This window comes from Centruroides vittatus, unplaced genomic scaffold (genome assembly GCF_030686945.1).
Source record: "Centruroides vittatus isolate TY-2023 unplaced genomic scaffold, ASM3068694v2 contig_290, whole genome shotgun sequence".
Taxonomy (NCBI): domain Eukaryota; kingdom Metazoa; phylum Arthropoda; class Arachnida; order Scorpiones; family Buthidae; genus Centruroides; species Centruroides vittatus.
Genome location: NW_027121846.1, coordinates 2,194,835 through 2,215,111, shown reverse-complemented (window position 1 = coordinate 2,215,111; position 20,277 = coordinate 2,194,835). Strand labels below are relative to the sequence as shown.

Genomic DNA, 20,277 nt, shown 5'->3' with positions numbered 1-20,277 from the left:
GTTTTCCCGGTTTTCCGGTTCTGGTCACCTTGGCAGAGTGACCACCCTCCTCCTTTTGCAGACAGGCTTGGGACCTTCCATAGCAGAGTTAGAGGCTGAACAAGTCTCTCAGAAGATCATTTGACTGTTCCAAGCTTCAGTTTGGATTTGTAAAGCCTCAGTTTGGATCTGTACCAAGCTTGTCAAGCTTGGTACAGATCCAAACTGAGCTTTTAGAGGAACTTTCCATCCATTCTGGTGTCTGCCAGGATGATGATGTCTCTCCCCTGCTCTTCAACACAGTGATCGATACAGTTATAAAAAAAAAGCATTCGAGGGCAGAAATGGAGTATGGTATGCTGAAAACAGCTTTGTGACTGACCTGATGTTTGCCGATGACAGCATTCTATTTGCCAACACTTACATTGAGGCCACCAATACTCTCTCTGACATTGCTTGTATTGCCCAGTTGTATGGCCTAAAAATCAATGTAGATGAAATCAAAGTTCTGGTCACAGATGGATCAAAAGCCTATGTTCACCTAAATGGAGTCTTAGTTGGACAAGTGCAAGAATTCAAATATTTGGAATCATCGGTTCAAGAGAGGAAAGTGTCATCTACCTCTGATGTCAATAGCCGTATTGGTCAGGCAACCTTGGCATTTGCCTCACTAAAATGGTGTTTATGGCAGAAAACTAACATTGCACTTAAAACTAAAATTCTCTTATTTTGGATGTTAATCTTACTGATTATTTTCTATGGATCCGAAACATGGACTTTATTCAAACTAGATCTGAAAAAACTTGAAGTTTTCCAAATGCAATGTCTGTGACAGATCCTGGGTGTTACCCTTTGCGATCACCTACAAAATGAAATTATTTGACCTACTGCGACAATCGGCCAACCATCAAAGAGACCATCCAACTGAAAAGATTGATATGGTTTGGCCACATCTGTAGAATAGATGCCAGCCAGATGCCATATAAGATGCTCTAGTGGAAATGCCCAGTGGGCTGGAAAGTGCAGAGAGAAGCACCTAAAAAGGTGTGGTCCAATCAAATTGAGAAGGATCTGCAAAATATGCAACTAAGCCTCAATGATGCCAAAGCTATAACCATGGACCGAAAAGCGTAGTGGGCCGTTATTAGTGCTGTCTGAATTCCTGCAGCACCTACAGCTGTATATAGGCTCTGGAGCAAATCCCATCCCAATGCTAGCTAAAGGATGGATGATGATGATGATGCATGTGTAGTAAAGAATAAAAGTAGAAGGCTACTTTACAATACATATTTATAACACTTGTTATGGATATATTGTAATATAGAAGCTCTTTTATGTGAAAACATTAAATTTTGGTCTGTTTCATCAACCTTAGATAAGTTTAAGACATTATTAAATTTTAAATAACAGCTGAAAGTATTTTATCAAACTTTGCTAAACTAATGTTTTGTCAGCTTTTCATTATTTTAAGTCTAATTTTGGAGCCATGATGTTTCAGCTCATTGAGTTAAATTCAAGATAGCAGATTATGGTAAGTTTGATATAGAACTGTTGTATATTGAATGTGTTGTAAATATTTACTGTTCAGACAGAAGAATTTTAAATTTTTGGATGATGATTGCTTCACTATGTTTTAATAACATAAGAGAATGAGTTAAAATCAAATTAAATTTTTCCCATATTATTTTTTGTATATAATTGTAATATGACTAGTTTACATACTTTTAGTTATATGCTATTGTTTTTAGTAAAATTGATAAAACACACTTCTCTACATTTTTTATAATTTGAAGCAATTACACAATTTGATTTTGGTTCAGCTGTATGTGTTCAACTAATAAAGCAAATATATTTGAATGTTTGACATCAAGGAGCTATAACAAAATTTTTAATAGGTCAGTCGCATCAAATACAATAGTGAACTGTTTACAAAATAACTTGTAATAATATATAATTGTAATATAATTGGTTTATATACAGTATTACAAGTTATTTTGTATATATATATATAATAAACAGTTTGGATATAAGATATTTATTTCTTTAATTAATAATCACTTAAAATATATCACAATTTTATATACTTTAAGAAGAAAATGAAACTTGTGTTAGAAATTTTTAAAAATCTCAGGATGGTATGAGCTTGCCTGTCGTCGTCCTCTGTATTTGCTACTTGTCATAGTTTGACCAGTAGAAATACAGTGCTATATAACTATTAAAATTTGCAAAATGAGAACAAATTCCTTAATAGAAATTAAGAAAGGAATCAAGAAGGAAAAGAAAAAAAACTGTAGTCAACCAAAAGGTGTGTAAGAGGTATAAAAAGAGATAAGTGTAATATTAGGATGAAAAATAAATCTGTATTGAACTTGGATATAGTTAAGATAATCTTGATAGAAACAAAATGAAGTAATACATAAAAAATGCTGAAATGCTTTCTGAGGGTTTAGAAACTACTTTATAAAACAATGTTTATTGAAAGGAGAACAGCAGTTTGAAATGGGTGAATATTCTGATTGTGTGAATAATGATATAATAGGAAATTACACTATAAAAATATATGAAAACTGTTAAGACAATATCAATAATGAAAAATGTATGTTTTTGGAAAGTAATTATGAACATAATTATGATTATTTGGATATGAGAAAAAGGTTGGATGAGTGAGTTAAATTATAAAATTATAAGTTAATTAAATATTACATTAATTTCAATATAAAATTAAAGAAATAATGAATAAATTAAATATGATTCATATATAGTTATTTATGATAATTACATTTAAATAATTGTTGTTTAAATTAAAATTTATATTCAATTACATTATTTAAATATTACATTATGTTAATTTAATCTTTTAATTTAAATGGTATATATAACTCATACAAATTATCTATATCGATTGTTATGTAATGAATGAAGATGGGCAATTATTGTTGAAAACAAAACAATATTTATTTAAGAAATATTAATTTAAGAATAATGGATTTTTTTAGGAAAAAATCTAATTAGTGAATTTCAGAGGACTAAATTCTCAATAGTTTGTTAGACATTTTAAGATTAAGGCTAAGATTAAAATTAATTAACATAAGAAATTAATGCTTCACAGCTTTCCTTTATATAGATATGATCTGAATTCCTATATGCTGTTTGGAATACTACAAATTCTTGGCAAAAAATTCAGTTATATTTGCTTGCCTTATTTTTAAGTTATTTAAATGCTACCGATTTCATTTCAAGAAATTATATTTTTATATCTTTATCAGTTTCTTCTGATGCTTGAATGAAGGTCAGCATTTACCTGAGATCTTTTCAGTAGCTTTACTGGCAGTTCTTCATTTTCCTCTTCCACAGTGTCTTTAACTTGAGATAATTTAGCTCCATGTTCTGCCATTTTATTATCAGCTTCTGATGATACAACACAACTGTCATCAAATTGAACAAAATCATCAAATGTCATAACTTTTAAATGTAACATGTTGATTCACTTCTGTCCAATCACTGGTAAAGTCATCACTAATTCTTTCATAGTTTTCATTAAATTATCTTTACAAAAGACCAGCTTTTTTTCTGAAACAACTTGGTTGGTTCACTGGAGTTCCAAACTGAATACAGTCTCTGCATGAACTGCAAAACATTCCATTTTACTAATACCAATTTATTTCCATCTTCCATTTGATGATTCATATGCTGAAGAAGCTATTGTTTGTCACAGTTCTTCACTAATGCAATCACACCTTGATCTGTTGGTTGGAGTTTTCTGGTGCAGGAAATATATGGAAATAAATGTACTTATTCATTTTACATACAAATAACAAAATGATACCTATAATATCCAGCAAATAATACATACAACTAAATAATAACAAAAACAAACGTTTTTGACGATTTTTGTTTTTTGTTGTTTAATAAAGTATATTATTTGCTGGATATTATTGGTATCATGATGTTATTTGTATTTAAATCCAGTTTCAAGTATTGCATAGTTATTGATATTCATTTTAATTTCAAAACAAGTTATTACTATTTTCATTTTCTACTGATGCAAAATGGTAATGAAGGGTAATTAAATACATACAGTATATAGAATTGATTAATTGTTAACATTAATTATTTTTACATTCTATGATGGTTTAACAGTTTTTTATTTTGAATTGTGATTTTGATTACTTTACATCAAAACTTTTCAAACAATTGAATGCCAAACTTTTTTACTCACAATAAAATTTATTTTTATTTTGTAGATATTAACATGGTGGTTTACTACATTTACTGCTTCCAGTATCAAAAATAAAGTCCAGTCTTTAGGTGGTGTAGAATATTTGTATTATCTAATTCCACCTAATCAGCTTGAGATACCAAGTTTTATTATGGATTATGATTTTAGAGTAAGTCATTTCTTCTTGAATAAGTTACAAATATTTTTTACATTAAATAATTTAATATTTAAAAGTACAAGCACAATTATGCTTTAAGTCAAATATTAACCAAACTGTTGGATTTTATAAATATGATGATGATTATTATTATTTGCTTCTATAGCATAAGTAATCTATTAGTTGTTTTTATATGTTGATATATACTGCATATCCAAGAAAATTTTTGTGATATGTTGGCTACTTATAATAACTAAGAATGTATTTTCATATTTTCTACTCAAAAATACATATGCCAAGTGGTAGGGCACACTACTACTCAAAATTAAATGTACAAATTAAAGTTGAAAATTGCAGAATCACAAAATGGTTTGTTCCCTAAAACTAGTGTTGTCATCTTTTCAAAATTTCTGACCCAGACGGCAGGTTAGGTTTGTTCGAACAGAAGTCCCTGACACATGTGCAATGTTATTTTACCATGCAAAGAATAACGTGCACTCCAGTTCTAAACCAGTTAGGGACTTGTGTAGGAGCAACTTAAATTAAGAAATGAAATAACTTAGCTTTAAAGAGCTGAGAAGCAAAAACGGTCGACAGGTTGCAACGTACAGTATGTTGATGTAAGATGGTGAATTAACTTTCAGTGAGAGTGTGAAGTCGTGAAGTCTTTCGCTGTTAAAATAAAGTAAATTTATAAAAATATTTGTTAGTACTTTGTTTCATCATAATTTTACAATTTCTACGAAATCCCGGACAATGAATTAAAAATCGGACGGGTGGCGACACTACCTAAAACTATAACTTTTACTTTATTCTTGGTATTTTTATATTTATTATATTGTCAGAGAGAAAAACTGATTTATTTTTAGAAAACAACAAACAGGATAGTAAAACAATAAATCACTCATTTCATGCAACAAATCAACATCAAAAGCAATTAACAAATGCTACCTAACAATATTTATTTAAAAACAAAACATTTTCTGTATATTCATGAACAGTATGTACTTACTCTGGCAATAAAGTAATTATTTAACCTAAATATGTCTATAATTGCATCTTTGTTTGCTAAAAAATGAAAAAGATGGCTTCAATATCTCCACTAACATCAACAGCATAGGAATTTGTTCTGCAGAAGAATCACTGCATGACAATATTGCATAATTATGAAGGATGCTTTTATGTATTGCAAAAGATCTAATTGCAGCCAAGTGTTGTTCATCAATTTCAGAAGTTGCAAAGGTGATAAGAGAAAACATTTAAGTTCTCTAATATTTTCAAATGTGATACAGTACACATGATTTTCCTCTAAATTAGTTGATGACAGAGAAGCATTTTTAAATGTTAATCAAGTTTGTTTTTCCCATGACATATATAAGTCATTGGTTGTCTTATTGTAACAATTCTGCATTTTTTTAATGCACACACTGCAGAAATGTTTGTTGTTTCACATGCTTCTATGATAATTATCATCCATAAAATTTTGCTCCCAAGAGCAAACAGATTGAATAATGTTAATAAAAAAGACATTTTTATTAACAAAATTGGTCTTGAATAAAGATAAGTTTGTTTATATCTTATCTTCCCAAATAAATTGTAAATAAATATTATGTACAGTACAAATCCCATATATACATGAATATTCAAAAATAATTTTTAAATAAATATAATAAATTACAAATAGAAAGAATGAAGTGAAAATAACAAATAAAACATATTCACTAATTGATTTTCTTGTGTCGTGTGTTTTATTGTTCTATAGTTTTGGTATTTTCTGCTTACTGCCTAAAGTTGCCTACTGCCTAAAATGAAATGTCCTACTAACCTAAGAGAGTTTATTGAAGAAAGACAGAAAACTAGTATATGTGGACTGTTTATATAAAGTGATATTGTTCACAAAAAAATAGATAAATATGCATAAATCTTATATTGTCATGTTCAAAACAGTATTCTCTTTTATGCTGGCTTGGTGCCAAAAACAAATAACAAAATTGAAGAAGTTTAGTTTTTGTCAAAGTAAAGTAATTTATAACATCAAAAATTTAAGTCATAATTTAACATTTTTTAAAGTAATTTTTACTCTGAACAATTATACACTATTGTGTTGAAAACTACATAAGGTAATAAATATATGTGATTTTTTTTTTTTCTCTCTCTCATAAAAATTCGATTTTTGGTGAATTTTTTAAAATAAAATACATAGAATGACCTTGAGTGACTGCAGTTTGGATCATTTTGAAAAGTAAAGGACAACCAATCACGTTGTAGTAAAAGAGTTATAGTTTTAAAAAAATCATACTGATGCTAATGAGATTTGAAACACCAACCTCCTGGTCATGAAATTAGCAAGCCACCAGTCACACTGTAAATGATAGAAATGCTAAAGATTTTAAGTGATTGTGCAATTTTCAACTTTAATTTTCTTGTTTAATTTTAAGTAGGGTGTTTTACTGCTTGGCATATGTCAGTCATTGAGGGTGCACAATAACCTCACTGGGTTTGTTCAAAATTGTGAACCCAATGTCATGCCATCCTTTCATAACTGCATGATGACTCATCCACACTGTATAGTATGTATGTACAATTATAAACTTTAATTGCAATATTTACAAAACTATTCACTTTTTTTTTGAAAAACTGTCAAAAACTGAACAACAATTTTTTTTTCTCTTTCCAATGACACCTAAATCATCATTACACAACTACTTTCTTTAGAGTTAAAGCATTATGCTCTATCTGCTAAGTGATACATAGACATTGTTCATGTCAAAACTTAGTTATTATATTAGAAAGTTTAGGATGTACATTCTTGTAGTGTACTGCCAACCATTGGTATGGAGATTATGACGTTTCCTATGGATATGATTGTATATGATCAGATAAGAAATAGTGTTGTGTAAAGACTGTTGTATATGATAGCACAGTATAATGTTAAACTATTCCTTGGCATTCAATGAAGGTGGTAATGATTATCTTGCTACCTTGTGGAGCAACTCTTGCCTTCTTTGAAGTAGATGAATGTAATTTCCATACTGTGCAGGTGTTTGCTTTTAGGATCAAAATAATGATGTCAAGTTTCTTTGCCAGTGATGAAAATTGACTTCAGATTATAGTGATTGCAGAAATATCAGTCATCAGACATTGTAACTCTTGGCAGAATTCCATTTGAATGTGTTTCTGTTCGGGTATCAGATGCTGGAGAATCCATAGAGAACAAATGCATTTCACATGCAAATGGTTATGCAGAATTGTATGGACACTCTACTGGAAGTGACATATTGGCAAGTTCATTGATAGTAACTTGTAACTCTTCTTGAATAATAACAAAGCAATGTTAATGAGTTCTTCAGTTGTAATATTACAAATTTTAATAATACAACAATTGAACTAAAAAGAAAGGCGATCACAAGCACAGATGAATTCAACGTTCCTTCCACATATGTCCAGTCTGAAAGGTGGTGACCTTTCTCTCCTCTAACCCCTGACCAAGCTCTTCCTTCCCCTTCGTGACCCCTCAGTTCTCTGAATTCTCGACAATCACAGATGTGGAGTTAATGGGGAGGGGTGCTAATGAGTAGCAGATTTTAAACTCTGCTTACATCAGTTCTTCACAGAAGTCTATTGGTTTATTCTAAGGTTTATTCCTGGCCTTTAGAGAGTGCCATAAACCATCAAAATGCTGTAAGTCATAGAATAGCTTTACTATACTCTGTCTCTACATTCATAAGTTTTTATAGCTGTTTTTCAATTAGAAGAAAAATTTCAGTGCTTCTGCTTACATCACAGTCAAACTCCACTTCATTGTAGAAAGACAGCATTTTCTGTGCACAGTTTAGCTGCTGAATGAAGTGCTGTATTTTGTGCAATTTTGGTTAGATGAATCAATAACTATTTTTTACCCTGATAGAGATACCCTTCTTCTGTTGAAAATATAGCACTGTCTCAGTTTTGACTTTTCTTTGTTATCAAATTACAATGCTGAAAATTACATATTGGAATATTGTACAACATAAATACTGAAAGAATTAGTTTCAATAAATTACAAAGCAATTGGACTTTCTTTTCCAAACTTTTGTTTGGCCAATACATTGTGAGAAACATTGTGTACATTTTTCATGAACATGGGTATATACTAATATATTGTAGATAATCTAGCTGTTAGTTGTTGATTAGTTTGTAGTATACAAATAATAATAATATGTATTTGCCCACTTTGAATATTAAAAGTAATATGTCTGTTCATCTAATGGGATTGTGGATTTTAGTCTTTCTCAAAATGATTGTTTTAGAAAATTTCTTAATAGCAATTGATTTTAAATTATTTAATTATTGAAGATATTAAGAAATAGTCGTTCTACTTACATTTTGTTACATTTGTTTAATAATTTATTTTTATGGTGTTATAAAAACCTGGTAACTTTCTGAAAATTGGTAATGTTGATATTTAAAGGCTTTAAACTCTCTGGAAGATAAATTCATAAAAACATTTTACTTTTAAAATTAATCAATTATTTAAAAAAATATTTTATGGTTTATGTAACTAGTTATAAACAATTTGCTTCTTTACATTACATACATATTTATTGCATACACACTTACTCATACACATATAATATAAAGAAATATAAATGCAAACAAAAAATATATATTTTAGATATATTAAACCTATATCATTAAGCAATGAATAACAGGTTGTGTGACATAAGTCTGTTCATTGATTCTAAACTAGTCATTGTCCTAATCAAAATATGAAATCTTAGTCTTAATAAATAACAAATCAATTAGAAAAAAGAAATTTACATGATTTTCTGAAACTGTCATATAAACAATGAGAAAAAATATTTTGGATTTCAATTCTTTATTTGCAGATATTGTGATCCACACAAAATAAGGATCCATATTGTGTGCCTTTTTCTGAGCTTCATTGAAATGATATTCTCTAGGCATTACAAACAGGCAAAGTTGTTTATACATGGTATCTGAAAAGTTAGTGTTTTAATAAAAGTGAAGTTTTACATATGATATGACAGTTTCTCCTATTAAAAAAAAATGCTGGAAATGCCCAGAGGCCCCAAAATATAAGAAGCAATGTCTAGAGACCTAGCATGCTAGATTCCATGGTAGATTGTGATTAGCAAAGTCTTTCAAAAACTATAGTCCAAAAACCAGAACATTCACAAGCAAGCAGTAATGTCATCTACTTCAAAATGGAAATGTGGGACATATAACTTACAGGTCTCATATACAATTCCCTATGTATAACTTCAATGCCATTACAAATTTCTCATTGCACAGTGACTTTTGGATACTCTTTATATTGCCAGCTTGCAAGAAGATGGCATAACTCAACGTACATTTTTTCAGAAATTTAATTTAAAAAATTTTTGCAGACAATTCTTAATTACTCCATTATTGTGGAATAAAAATGATATGTTTTCTTTTACCTTCTTAGTGAATATTGTTGGAGTTCCTTCAGATTGTAATAAAATGTTGTTTATTTGTATTGATTAGTATTATAAAATGATCAAAATCATCTCTATTTTGATTTACAGCATTGTTCTTAATTTTCATATTTTCTATTACTTACCATCAATCTCACAGAATATTCCATATTTATCATAATTTTATACTATCCTTTTTATGCAAGTAAGAAAACAAATTGATAAAAATACATATTTTAATTCATGAAATAACTATTTTGATTTGGTTAGCAGTTATATAAAGTGAAATTATTATTACAAAGAGAAAAAGTAAGTCATTGTTAAGCTTTCAAGAAGAAGTGCAGAATAATAATTAAAAATATTTTTCTTTCAAATTGAGCAAATTCTTTTGCTTATTGTCAGGTATTCTAGGTTTAGCAGAGAATGCTTTCTTTAACTCACAGGAAGAAAGGACATTGAATGTGTTTTGCTATTCTGCATCACTATACCTTCCTTGAATATTTACTCTTTGTGTTTGGTTTCGTAAAATATTGACTGAGAGGAACACTTGAATTTTAATTACTTTTATATTGGCCATTTAGACCACATAATTATTAGTCTTTTCTTAAATGAAATCTCAATTGCCTATTCAAATTTTTAAATTGAAAGTGTTTTCAAATGACATTTCAGTGACACTGTATGGATTCAACTTTAATCAAAATATTTTCCTATACAACAGGAAAATATATTACAGGCAATATACTAATATAGTATATTGCCTGTAATACTGACATTAATCAAAATGAACCTTATTTTAGTAAAAAGATTTATGGAAACACTAGTTTAATGTAAAATGTGACATTATTACTAAAAATTGTTGAATATTTCCATATCATAGTTTCATAACAATAACTGATGTATCGTTCTTACATAAAACCACTGGAGACATTTGCCCGATAAGAACAGTCACACTTGTACCCTCTAGTGGTGAGTATGAATAGTACAGAAGTGATATACTTCCAGATAAAAAAATTATTGGGTTTAGGGTTAATTTTTGCAGGTATCTCAAATTATTATTATTATTATTATTTTATTTTATTTTGAGATGTGCCATTCTTCTTGTAAACTGATATATATATAAATAAGTGGAGTTTTATAATGAAGTGAAGTGTCAAAAATACAGACTAATTGGGGCTGGACCCATCCAGATTTTTAAATATGTATGTAAATTAGCATTTTAGATATTGTAAACTCCAAATACACTGTAATTCAAGTTTTGATATTCTAAGTTCAATCCAGTATTTTACAATGAATGTACAAGTACTTCCAAAAATTAAAAATATAATTTACAGAATCACTACATTTAAACAAAAAATATGCTAGTCAAAGTTAAAAGTTAAAAATTCTGAATGAACATTAGAACCTCAATAATGCAGGTCAAAGAACACAGGAGAAAAGAACAACAACAATGGAGTTACCAATGAAGAGGTTAATTAAGTAATATACATTTTTTGTATGATTCAAATTTTTAACACACTACTGTAATTAGACATATTGTGAAATAATGTAACTATGAAGTAACAAATTTTATTGATTTGAATTGATGTTTATAAAGTTAAATATTAAATATTTTAGAATTTTTTATATAAAATGTAGAGTTAATAAAAAAAATATCTATTATTTAGAAATGTATATAGTAAACTTTGCTCTGTAAGCTCTTTACAGGTGTGTTGACTTACATAAATCAATTAGCTACTTATATGATGAAAGGATATATTCAAATCAATAAAAGATCCTGCACACATCTTACAGGAAATGAATTCTGGTGGATTTGGCTGAATCTTTGATGTTTTGTAGTAGTTCTAGCAGTCTTGATCAAAAGTTTCCATAGGTCCATAGGATCAAAAGTTTCTGTAGGCAAAATAAAAAAAAATGAACAGATTTTGAGTTACTGAATGCAGTGGCATGCTGTCCATGGAAGCTGTGGAAGCACTGCTTTCCTTGTATTTTCTAAAATATAAATACATACTGTGCGATTATTTTCATATTTTAATGAACTTTGAATTAATTAAAATTAATATTTTATTATAACCACATTATGTATCTTATTACAAATTTCTATACACGTGAAAAACAATGATAAGATTGCTATTGTGTATTTGAATATAAATTTTTATATGCATATTCCCAGTGGAAACACTGTATTGCCAAATACGCGACAGCTTTCATGACAAAAATATTTGAAGTGCATAAAGCAGCCAGAGTATATGCATTTGTGCATGCACTTTACAGAGTACCAATCTCACACAGTTTAGCTGGTGGTGGCTACACACCAAAATATTGTACAAGGTGCATCTGAAAAGTTTGGTGAATGGTCCCATAGTTGAATAACCGTGCTGGTTAGGATGTTGTGCTCACACAGACGTAGTGAGAGACTTGCCAACTAGTACCCCCTAGCATCAAAATCATGACAGTTAAACTGAAGTGCGGGCAGCAAACAATGCAATGCAGTCAGTGTGAGAAAGAGTGTCACTGCAAAATGGAGCAACGCATGAACATTACAGCACTTCCTCGCTACATGCCAGGTGACAGTTCTTCAACACTCTCCATATTCTCCAGATCTGGCACCTGCAGATTTTTTTCTTGTTCCTTGCCTGAAAGGCCTATGCTTTTCCGACATTGCGCAGATCCAACGTGACAACGGTGCTTCGTGTAATACCAAAGGAAGTGTTTGCTCACAGCTTCCAGCAGCTGTACAACCAATGTCAAATGTGTGTTGTCGTTAATGGCGATTACTTTGAATGCCAGCAAAAGTATTTTGTTTGTATCTCTTGTTTCCTTTATTTTATGAGACCATTCACTGAACTTTTCAGACACACCTTGTTTAATGCTTCCAATGATTTTATCCAGGGCCGGTACAGCTTCCCTATGATCAAATGTCACCATACGCCACTGATTGAATGTTAAGATGCAAAAACAATGTAATTTGTGCATGTGTTGCAAAGTGCAAAGTCCTAAATCTTTTTATTTAAAATATAAGATATGTTTTCTTTTAAACAAAATACATTTAGGATTTACAACATGTGCTAATTACTGTTTTTGCATCTTGTACCTTCAATAACTCAAAAATTCTTTTTTCTTGCCTTTGTGCCTATAGAGATTTTTGATCAGAATCACTAAGATAACAAAATAGCAAAGAATGCATACATTTAAATATAAATATATATTAATTCATACATACAGTAAGGGCAAACATACATACATGCACATATGCTGTTTTGTTGCATCTAACAGTTATCCTTCAACTTTATCTTTTATCATCTTGAATAATATAGTTTCTATTTTTCAAACATAAAATTAAAAGTATAAATTATATTTGAAATTAAGTAAATCAGTAAATCTATCTTTAATTTGTTTGTCTGAATTGTTTCATTGAAATAATCTATGGATTCTATTCAATAGATTGTCTGAAGATTTGATAGATTGTCTGTTATAGAGATGAAATGATTCTTGTTTTTAATTTTTTTTCCCTTGTTAATTTCTTGATAAAATATATATTGGTATGGTCACTGTTTTTTTTACAGTTTATTAAAAAAAACTATTTCATAATTTTAAGTAATTTCTTGCATAGTTATCTATGAACCAGAATAAAGTTTTTTTAATTACACTTTTGTTGATTTAGTTATGAATTTGTAAAGTTTCTGAATTAAAAATAGTGAAGATCTTATTTTTAATTTAAATCTCTATTTGCAAGATTTTAGTGTAATAAACTTAAAAAATAATTTAATTTAGTTAATAAAAATTGAATATTAAATTTAGGTAATAATCTATATTAACTTTTTTCATTATATTCTATTATTAATATTAAAATATCTGAATTTAAATTTACTTTCTAAAAGAAATGACTATAATCTAGCTTAAAATATTTATTAATTGGAAATATTTGAAGATTTTAATTTAATTTTTTAATATATCTATTTATTTATATTAATAAGAGAGACACAAGTCAAATCTGATTTTATACTTTAGAAATTTGAAAAGAAAACATTTTTATTATTAAATTTGTCTGCAAACTTTCCGTTGTTTTGAAGTACTTCATTCTAAAAATGTTTTATATATTATTTCTGAAAATCAAAAGATGATTAATGTTTTCAATAATATGAAATTTTCAGTTTTATAATTTATGTTGAAACATTTGAAAATGGCCTTGATAGTTAACTGGTTAAACTTGCTTATAACTTTTCAAGAATATTTAGATATTAAACAGAAATTTTGCAGCAGTTTATTTTAACAATACATTATAAATAAAATTTATTACTACTAAAAATTATATAAAAATGGATGTAATACTGATACTTTGTTTAGATATTGATATTTTTTTATATATACATATAAGATTTAAATTTTTTTTTTAAGGTACATTTTAACAATATTTTATGTTTAAGTAATTTTACCTTAGAGTAATAAATAATGTAATAATAATAAAGTTTATTATAAAAAATTTCTTTTAAAACAGAATTAAATTTGTGAAAAAATAACACCAAAATATGAAAGATATAAATATCTTACAGATTAAAATTGATTATTTTTTTTACTTAACACTATCTACTTAAGATATTAAAGACATTTAATATAAATGTCAAATGATACGCTTGTAAATGTAATAATTTCTTCCACTTTCTCATTATCTTTGTCTGTTTTATTTGTCTGCACAGATATTATATCAGGGGAATTGAAAATTGATATCAAAACTTATTATTAAAGAATATTATATATGAATTATATAAAATTTGAAAAATAGTTGAATATTTTTTTCATTCAAAATTTTAATAGCAAAATGTAAGAATAAATACAGATGACAAAATTATTATTTTATTTATAACAGCTGGGATATATATATATATGTATATATATACACGTATCACTGTGCTTATAATTATTTTATAATGGAGATATTTTGTCAGGTAATATTTAATATTTGAAAATATGTCAAATTTTGCACATTTAAATATTTGATTCATGATTTGAAAATTATGATTAATAAAATTTTGTGATAAATAATAGAACAGTGCCATATATTCTAATGCTTATTGATTTAATCAAGAAGAACACATATGAATCATAATGATTTCTGTGCAACTTGAAAAACTATTATAACAAAATTGCCAAATAATGAAGTGACTTGAATAATTATGATTGTATTGATTATTTATTAATCTTTTAAGTTTAACACCTTGTTTAATTACTCAAATATTCTACTGTTTAAGGTATGACAATGTCAAATTCTAAAGTTTATTTTGTGATTATGTCCCAGATAATTCTACTTTGGACAGTTTTTAACAAATACAGGTACTCCTCACTTTGCGACCGAGTCCCTTTTCAACGACTACGTCGTTAAGCGAATTGGTCAATAAGCGAGAGCTTGTGTTTGGAATATAGGATCATTGCAAAATTATACAGATTATGCAACAAACTTCAAATTTATTCATAAAAAGGCTATTATAGTACGCTACTAGCCTATTATAGTACTATAAGACTATTATAGTATGCTTAGTGCGCATGTCATCATCTGCCACTGACCGACACTCAAACTGAGAAAGGGGATTCCCCGAATTGCAGATCAAAACTCGATTGGTTGTAAGTGTGAGTGGTCGTTAAGCAGATAGATCATAAAGTGAGGAGTGCCTGTACTTCAGTATTCAGTATAAGATGGAATATTAGCTTTTTTAAAATAAAAACTTATACAAAACATTCAATTTTATCAAATATAGCTAGAAGTTGTCTGTTATGTCTATAAATAAATATAAAAATTATATATACTGTATATATGATATAATAATAATAGATATTATTAATCTACAAATTATTTGATTTGATATTAGAGACATTTAGTTATTACATATTATTACATATGGAGTTTTATAGGTCTGGATATGATAAATATGTTTGTTAACATTTAATATAAAATATATATCTCAAAGTAAATTTGTTTTAAAATTGTTATCAGAGTTTTAGCAACGTATTTGAACAGCCATATGGTTCAGTTACACAATAACTTAAAATATAATAAAATTAGTTTTTTTCAATATTTGGGTTGTCTTAATGTAACATGTTTTTTATGTGCACATTTAATGGATTTTTAGAATCAGTCTGATAGATAAAAGTTTCATTTGCAATAAAAGTTTATCATGTATATATTTTTTTCTTACAAAGCATTCCTTGTTAAATGGCCTATTGTGAAAATTGTCATGTGATATATCAACAGTTAAAGTATTTTAGATATATTTTTGATAATCAGTAAAAGAACATGTTTCAGATCTGAAAAACATGTACAGTAAAGAATCTTTTTACATCAATAAAAAGAAAAAAGTTTAGAATTTTTGCCTAATTTAATTGATATACTTGAAGAAAGTCAATTTTGGCATTGTTTTTTATCCATCACTTTTAACAATTATTAGAAATATTTAAATGACAGTATTATTGGTAATTTAATATAAAATCAATTTGTTTGAAATTGCTGATTGTTAAAAATTTTGCAGGTTCATTCTTTTAAATAATCTGCTTGTAATTTAAAATGTCTTAATGATTAATTTTTATAACCTCTTTTTTTACAGAATACGAAATATTATTTTGTAGAAAGCATTCATTGTTTTGAATTTACAAGAGAGATTTAAACTAATTTATTTTTTTTTATTAAATTAATATTTTTTATATTGCTTTACATTTTTAATATTATATTATATTTTTTTTATATATTAAAATAAATATTAGTAAATATTTATCTTAAATCTCCCTTGTGAATTCAAAACAATAAATCTCTAATTGTTTTTGAGTTCAAATTTCAATAGTTTTGAATAAATAGTTTTGTTTTGAAAACGATATATGAAATATATTTAAATTTATTTTAAAAAATCTGGATTATTAAAATTATTTATAAAAGTTTGATTAAATAAGTTATTTGTATAGTATGAGTTGAACATGTAATAACAAATATTAGTATAATTCCTTTTGGATAGAGGGAACCATTTGTGACATTTTGTTAGTCTTTCAATTTCATGAAGAAAATATATATTTTATCCAAAAAGTTAATAATATAAAGTTTTATTCCAAATTAACTATGAATTACAGGATGTGAGAATTATATCTCAATTATTTACCCATGAAATATATTTTTGATAACTTTGCAATTACTGAACAAAGTATTCAACAATTTGAATTTTAAATATATTTAATTTTCTATTATATAATAGTTACTTCATTTTCAATAATATGATGTTTTTCAGGAAATAACTGTTGAATTAATAAATGATTAGGAAACTGTTTTGATTTTGCAAGAATAAAGAGGATAGATAGTTTTCTATAATAGTATATACACTCGTGTGTAAAACTTAAGCAACAATGTAGCTTTTAAGCAGACAGAAAAGAGCTTGTTGCGATCAGTACAATGAACACCCAACTCAGTAGAGTGGTGATTTGTATTCAGGAAGAAGCCGTCACAGGGGCACGTAGAACATGTCAGTAAGCGTGTGCAGTGCAAGACTACAATAAGAAAGAGGCTTTGATTCCATACTGTGTGCATTCTATTCATTTTTGAGCTAGTATGCTTGCTTCATTCTTTAAGTACAAAATACTGTCTCTGTATTCAGAATTTCATGACTCCTAGGTGATTTCTTGCAGAGTTATGGCAAAAAAAGCAATTGTTGCTTAAGTTTTGCACACCAGTGTATATTGGGTTGATGCAAAAAGTTTCTAGAATTTTCTAGAGTTTTATAGCATAGTATTTATTTCAAAAACAAAAAATAGTTTATTCAAGAAAATAAATATCATTACATTTGAGCATCATCTTCCATCAATTGGGTAGGTTACAGATTCCTGCTGAATAAAATTCAGTGAACTACTTAAGTGTTGCTTAGAGTGGAAAAGATGGTAGTTGGATTGTGAATTGTGGCTCTATGGGTTAGGGAGAACCTCCCAGTGGAGATCAAGCAGCTCCTGTTGGATCAACCTTGACATGTGTGATCTTGTTTTGTCATGAAGAAAGCACAGGATGTTCATCTGTGGACAAATTATGTTTTAAATTTGTCCACAACCAAGTATCTTGCTTGTTTCTCATGTGAATGGGTGTGGATTGGCATCCACTAACTGCTGCAGCTCATCATCCAATAGGATGGAAGGCCTTCCTGAACATTCCTTATATACAATTTCATATTGCCCAGCTTTAAATTTACTGGACTGATAGTCATCTCCAAGTCTAAGTTTACAATCTTGCCAAACAACTGTACCATATGGTGGTAAGATTCAGCTGCTGTTATACAAAATTGATAATCATAAAGGACAAATATGTGAATTTGGTTATGAGAAAGTGTTAGCAACTTGATATATTTAAACTTGGTGTCATTCCCCACTCACATTTTTTCACTTATAATTATGCACCTTCATTTACATACCCTACAAGAAACTTCTAGATGCCATCTGTTGGAGAACAATTTTGAATATTTTAAAGAGGTCTAGAAAATTCCAGAAACTTATGCTTCAACCTAATATATTATTATTTATGAGAGAGTTTTTCTGGTACAGAACTTAAATCCAGTGAAAATAAAAATTGTTTTTTTGTAACAAACTTTGAATTCCATGGAAATAAATCACACATTAAAATCAATGAGTTTTATTTTCTGTAACTAATCATGTGATTTTTTTAAATGGTGAATCCTTGTTATAACAATTCTATGAAATAAATAAATAAAATAAAAAAGTTGGTATTCGAGTAATAGTAGATAAGCATAGTGTTTTTTGCTCTGTTTTGTGATAATTTAATTAAGATATACATATAACCACTCAGTTTTAGAATCAAAATGATGATCCTAAAATTTTTATTGTGAAGATTTGCATTAAGGAAGAACTGATTCTACAGACCTATTGTCTATTGAAAATTTAAAACACATTATCCAATAGAATTAGAATTAAATAGAATATTAACAATCATTTAATTGATATTTTAGTCCAGAATTGATGTAATTAAATTCAATGAGAAACAAATAAATATATGAATTAAATATGCAGAACTGGAGAAATTATCTGGCAAACTTGAGACTGGAAGAGGTCTGATTTTTCTGGTTTTCTGGACACAGGCTATATATATATATATATATAATATAAAATAAACAATCAAAAGTAAAGAATGAACCTGTTTTTAACACACTATGCCAGCAATCATGCTGGGACTGGTGTCGAGCAGCAAAACCAACCAGTTTCAAAAATAACTTATTTGTAAATTCTAGATTTGGTAATTCCAGATTTCTGGAAACTGGATATTTGGTCTGACAGCATATTTAGTTTATATGCAGCAATTTAGATTTATGTTGTAGTTTTTGAATGGATTAGAAATTATTGAATTACGTTAAGATTATAAGTTTTACAAGATTTTAAGCAAATTTTCTTCAAATTATATGCCAAAATAAATAGTTAAATAAAATTTATTTAAAAATTTTTAATATTAAAAAATTGAAGTTACTTAATATAGTAAACAATTTATTACAAATTATTTAGAATTTATTTTTTAAACTTTTTATGCTTGTTATAAAAATTGTTTCATGTTGATTATTAAATAATAGTTTTATTTCTATGTTAAATAAACTTTTAGGTCAATGGAGTAGGATATTGTCAACCAAATGCGTCGTATGGAACTGACAGTTTATAGAACAAATTTAACTTTTTGTATAAAACTCCTCTGTGCTATTATGGAAATTTCAGAGGGACCAAATCAATTAGTTTTCTGGAAAAATATGCATCGATTGATCAAATTGAATCTTGTTGATTATTTTTATATTGTAAATAATTGCAATGAGCAAAATCATTATATAAAGGCTTGTCCTACAAGGGCTTTTTTCTATGCTTTGTAAGGGCTTGTAAAGCATTTTGGATTAACTGTACAAAGAGAAGAGGTAAATAAACGTACATAATTTGTGTGCTTTTATAGGAGCTATATTTCTTACTTTTTCAAACAGCAATGTATATTAAATGTAAATATTAATTCAGCAATTACTAATTGCTTTAAAATTTAATGATAAAATTGGAATGAGGATTGTATTTTTGTCCATTATTAATATTATTAATTTTTTTTAAAAATATTTATCAGTTGTTGGAAAAAAAAATGCAATAATAAATGGATTATTAAGGTTGCTGAATTGTGTTTTAATCAGCTGAAGATTAATTACTACAATGATGATAAAAAGTCAGTCATTTCATCAAGTTATTAAATGCATCTAATATAATAAGATTTAAATTTTGTAAAAATTTTGAATGTTTCTGCTGAAATTTTATAGATTCAATATATTTTTGTATCATAAATGTGAATAAACATTTATATAAAAAAAATAGTTTATAAAAAAAAGTAAAATACAAAATCTCATAATTCTTATTTTAATAATAATTAAAAGTATTAACTAAAAAACATTCATTTTACTCTACAGTTATTTTTAATATATTATTAAAATTTACACTTA

General features: G+C 27.6%; 1 protein-coding gene across 2 annotated transcripts in view; it reads left to right on the top strand.

Moving 5' to 3' along the window:
- The window catches only part of LOC136972390 (protein GDAP2 homolog), a 63,265-nt gene extending 43,517 nt beyond the window's left edge, over positions 1–19,748 (top strand). For both annotated transcript variants that reach the window (XM_067266972.1, XM_067266973.1), the window contains exons 10-11: positions 4,224–4,367; positions 19,416–19,748. In XM_067266972.1, coding sequence (XP_067123073.1) covers positions 4,224–4,367; positions 19,416–19,472 — 201 coding nt within the window. In that variant the 3' untranslated portion in view covers positions 19,473–19,748. The remainder of the gene's footprint in view (positions 1–4,223; positions 4,368–19,415) is intronic.
- The last annotated feature ends 529 nt before the right edge of the window (positions 19,749–20,277 follow it).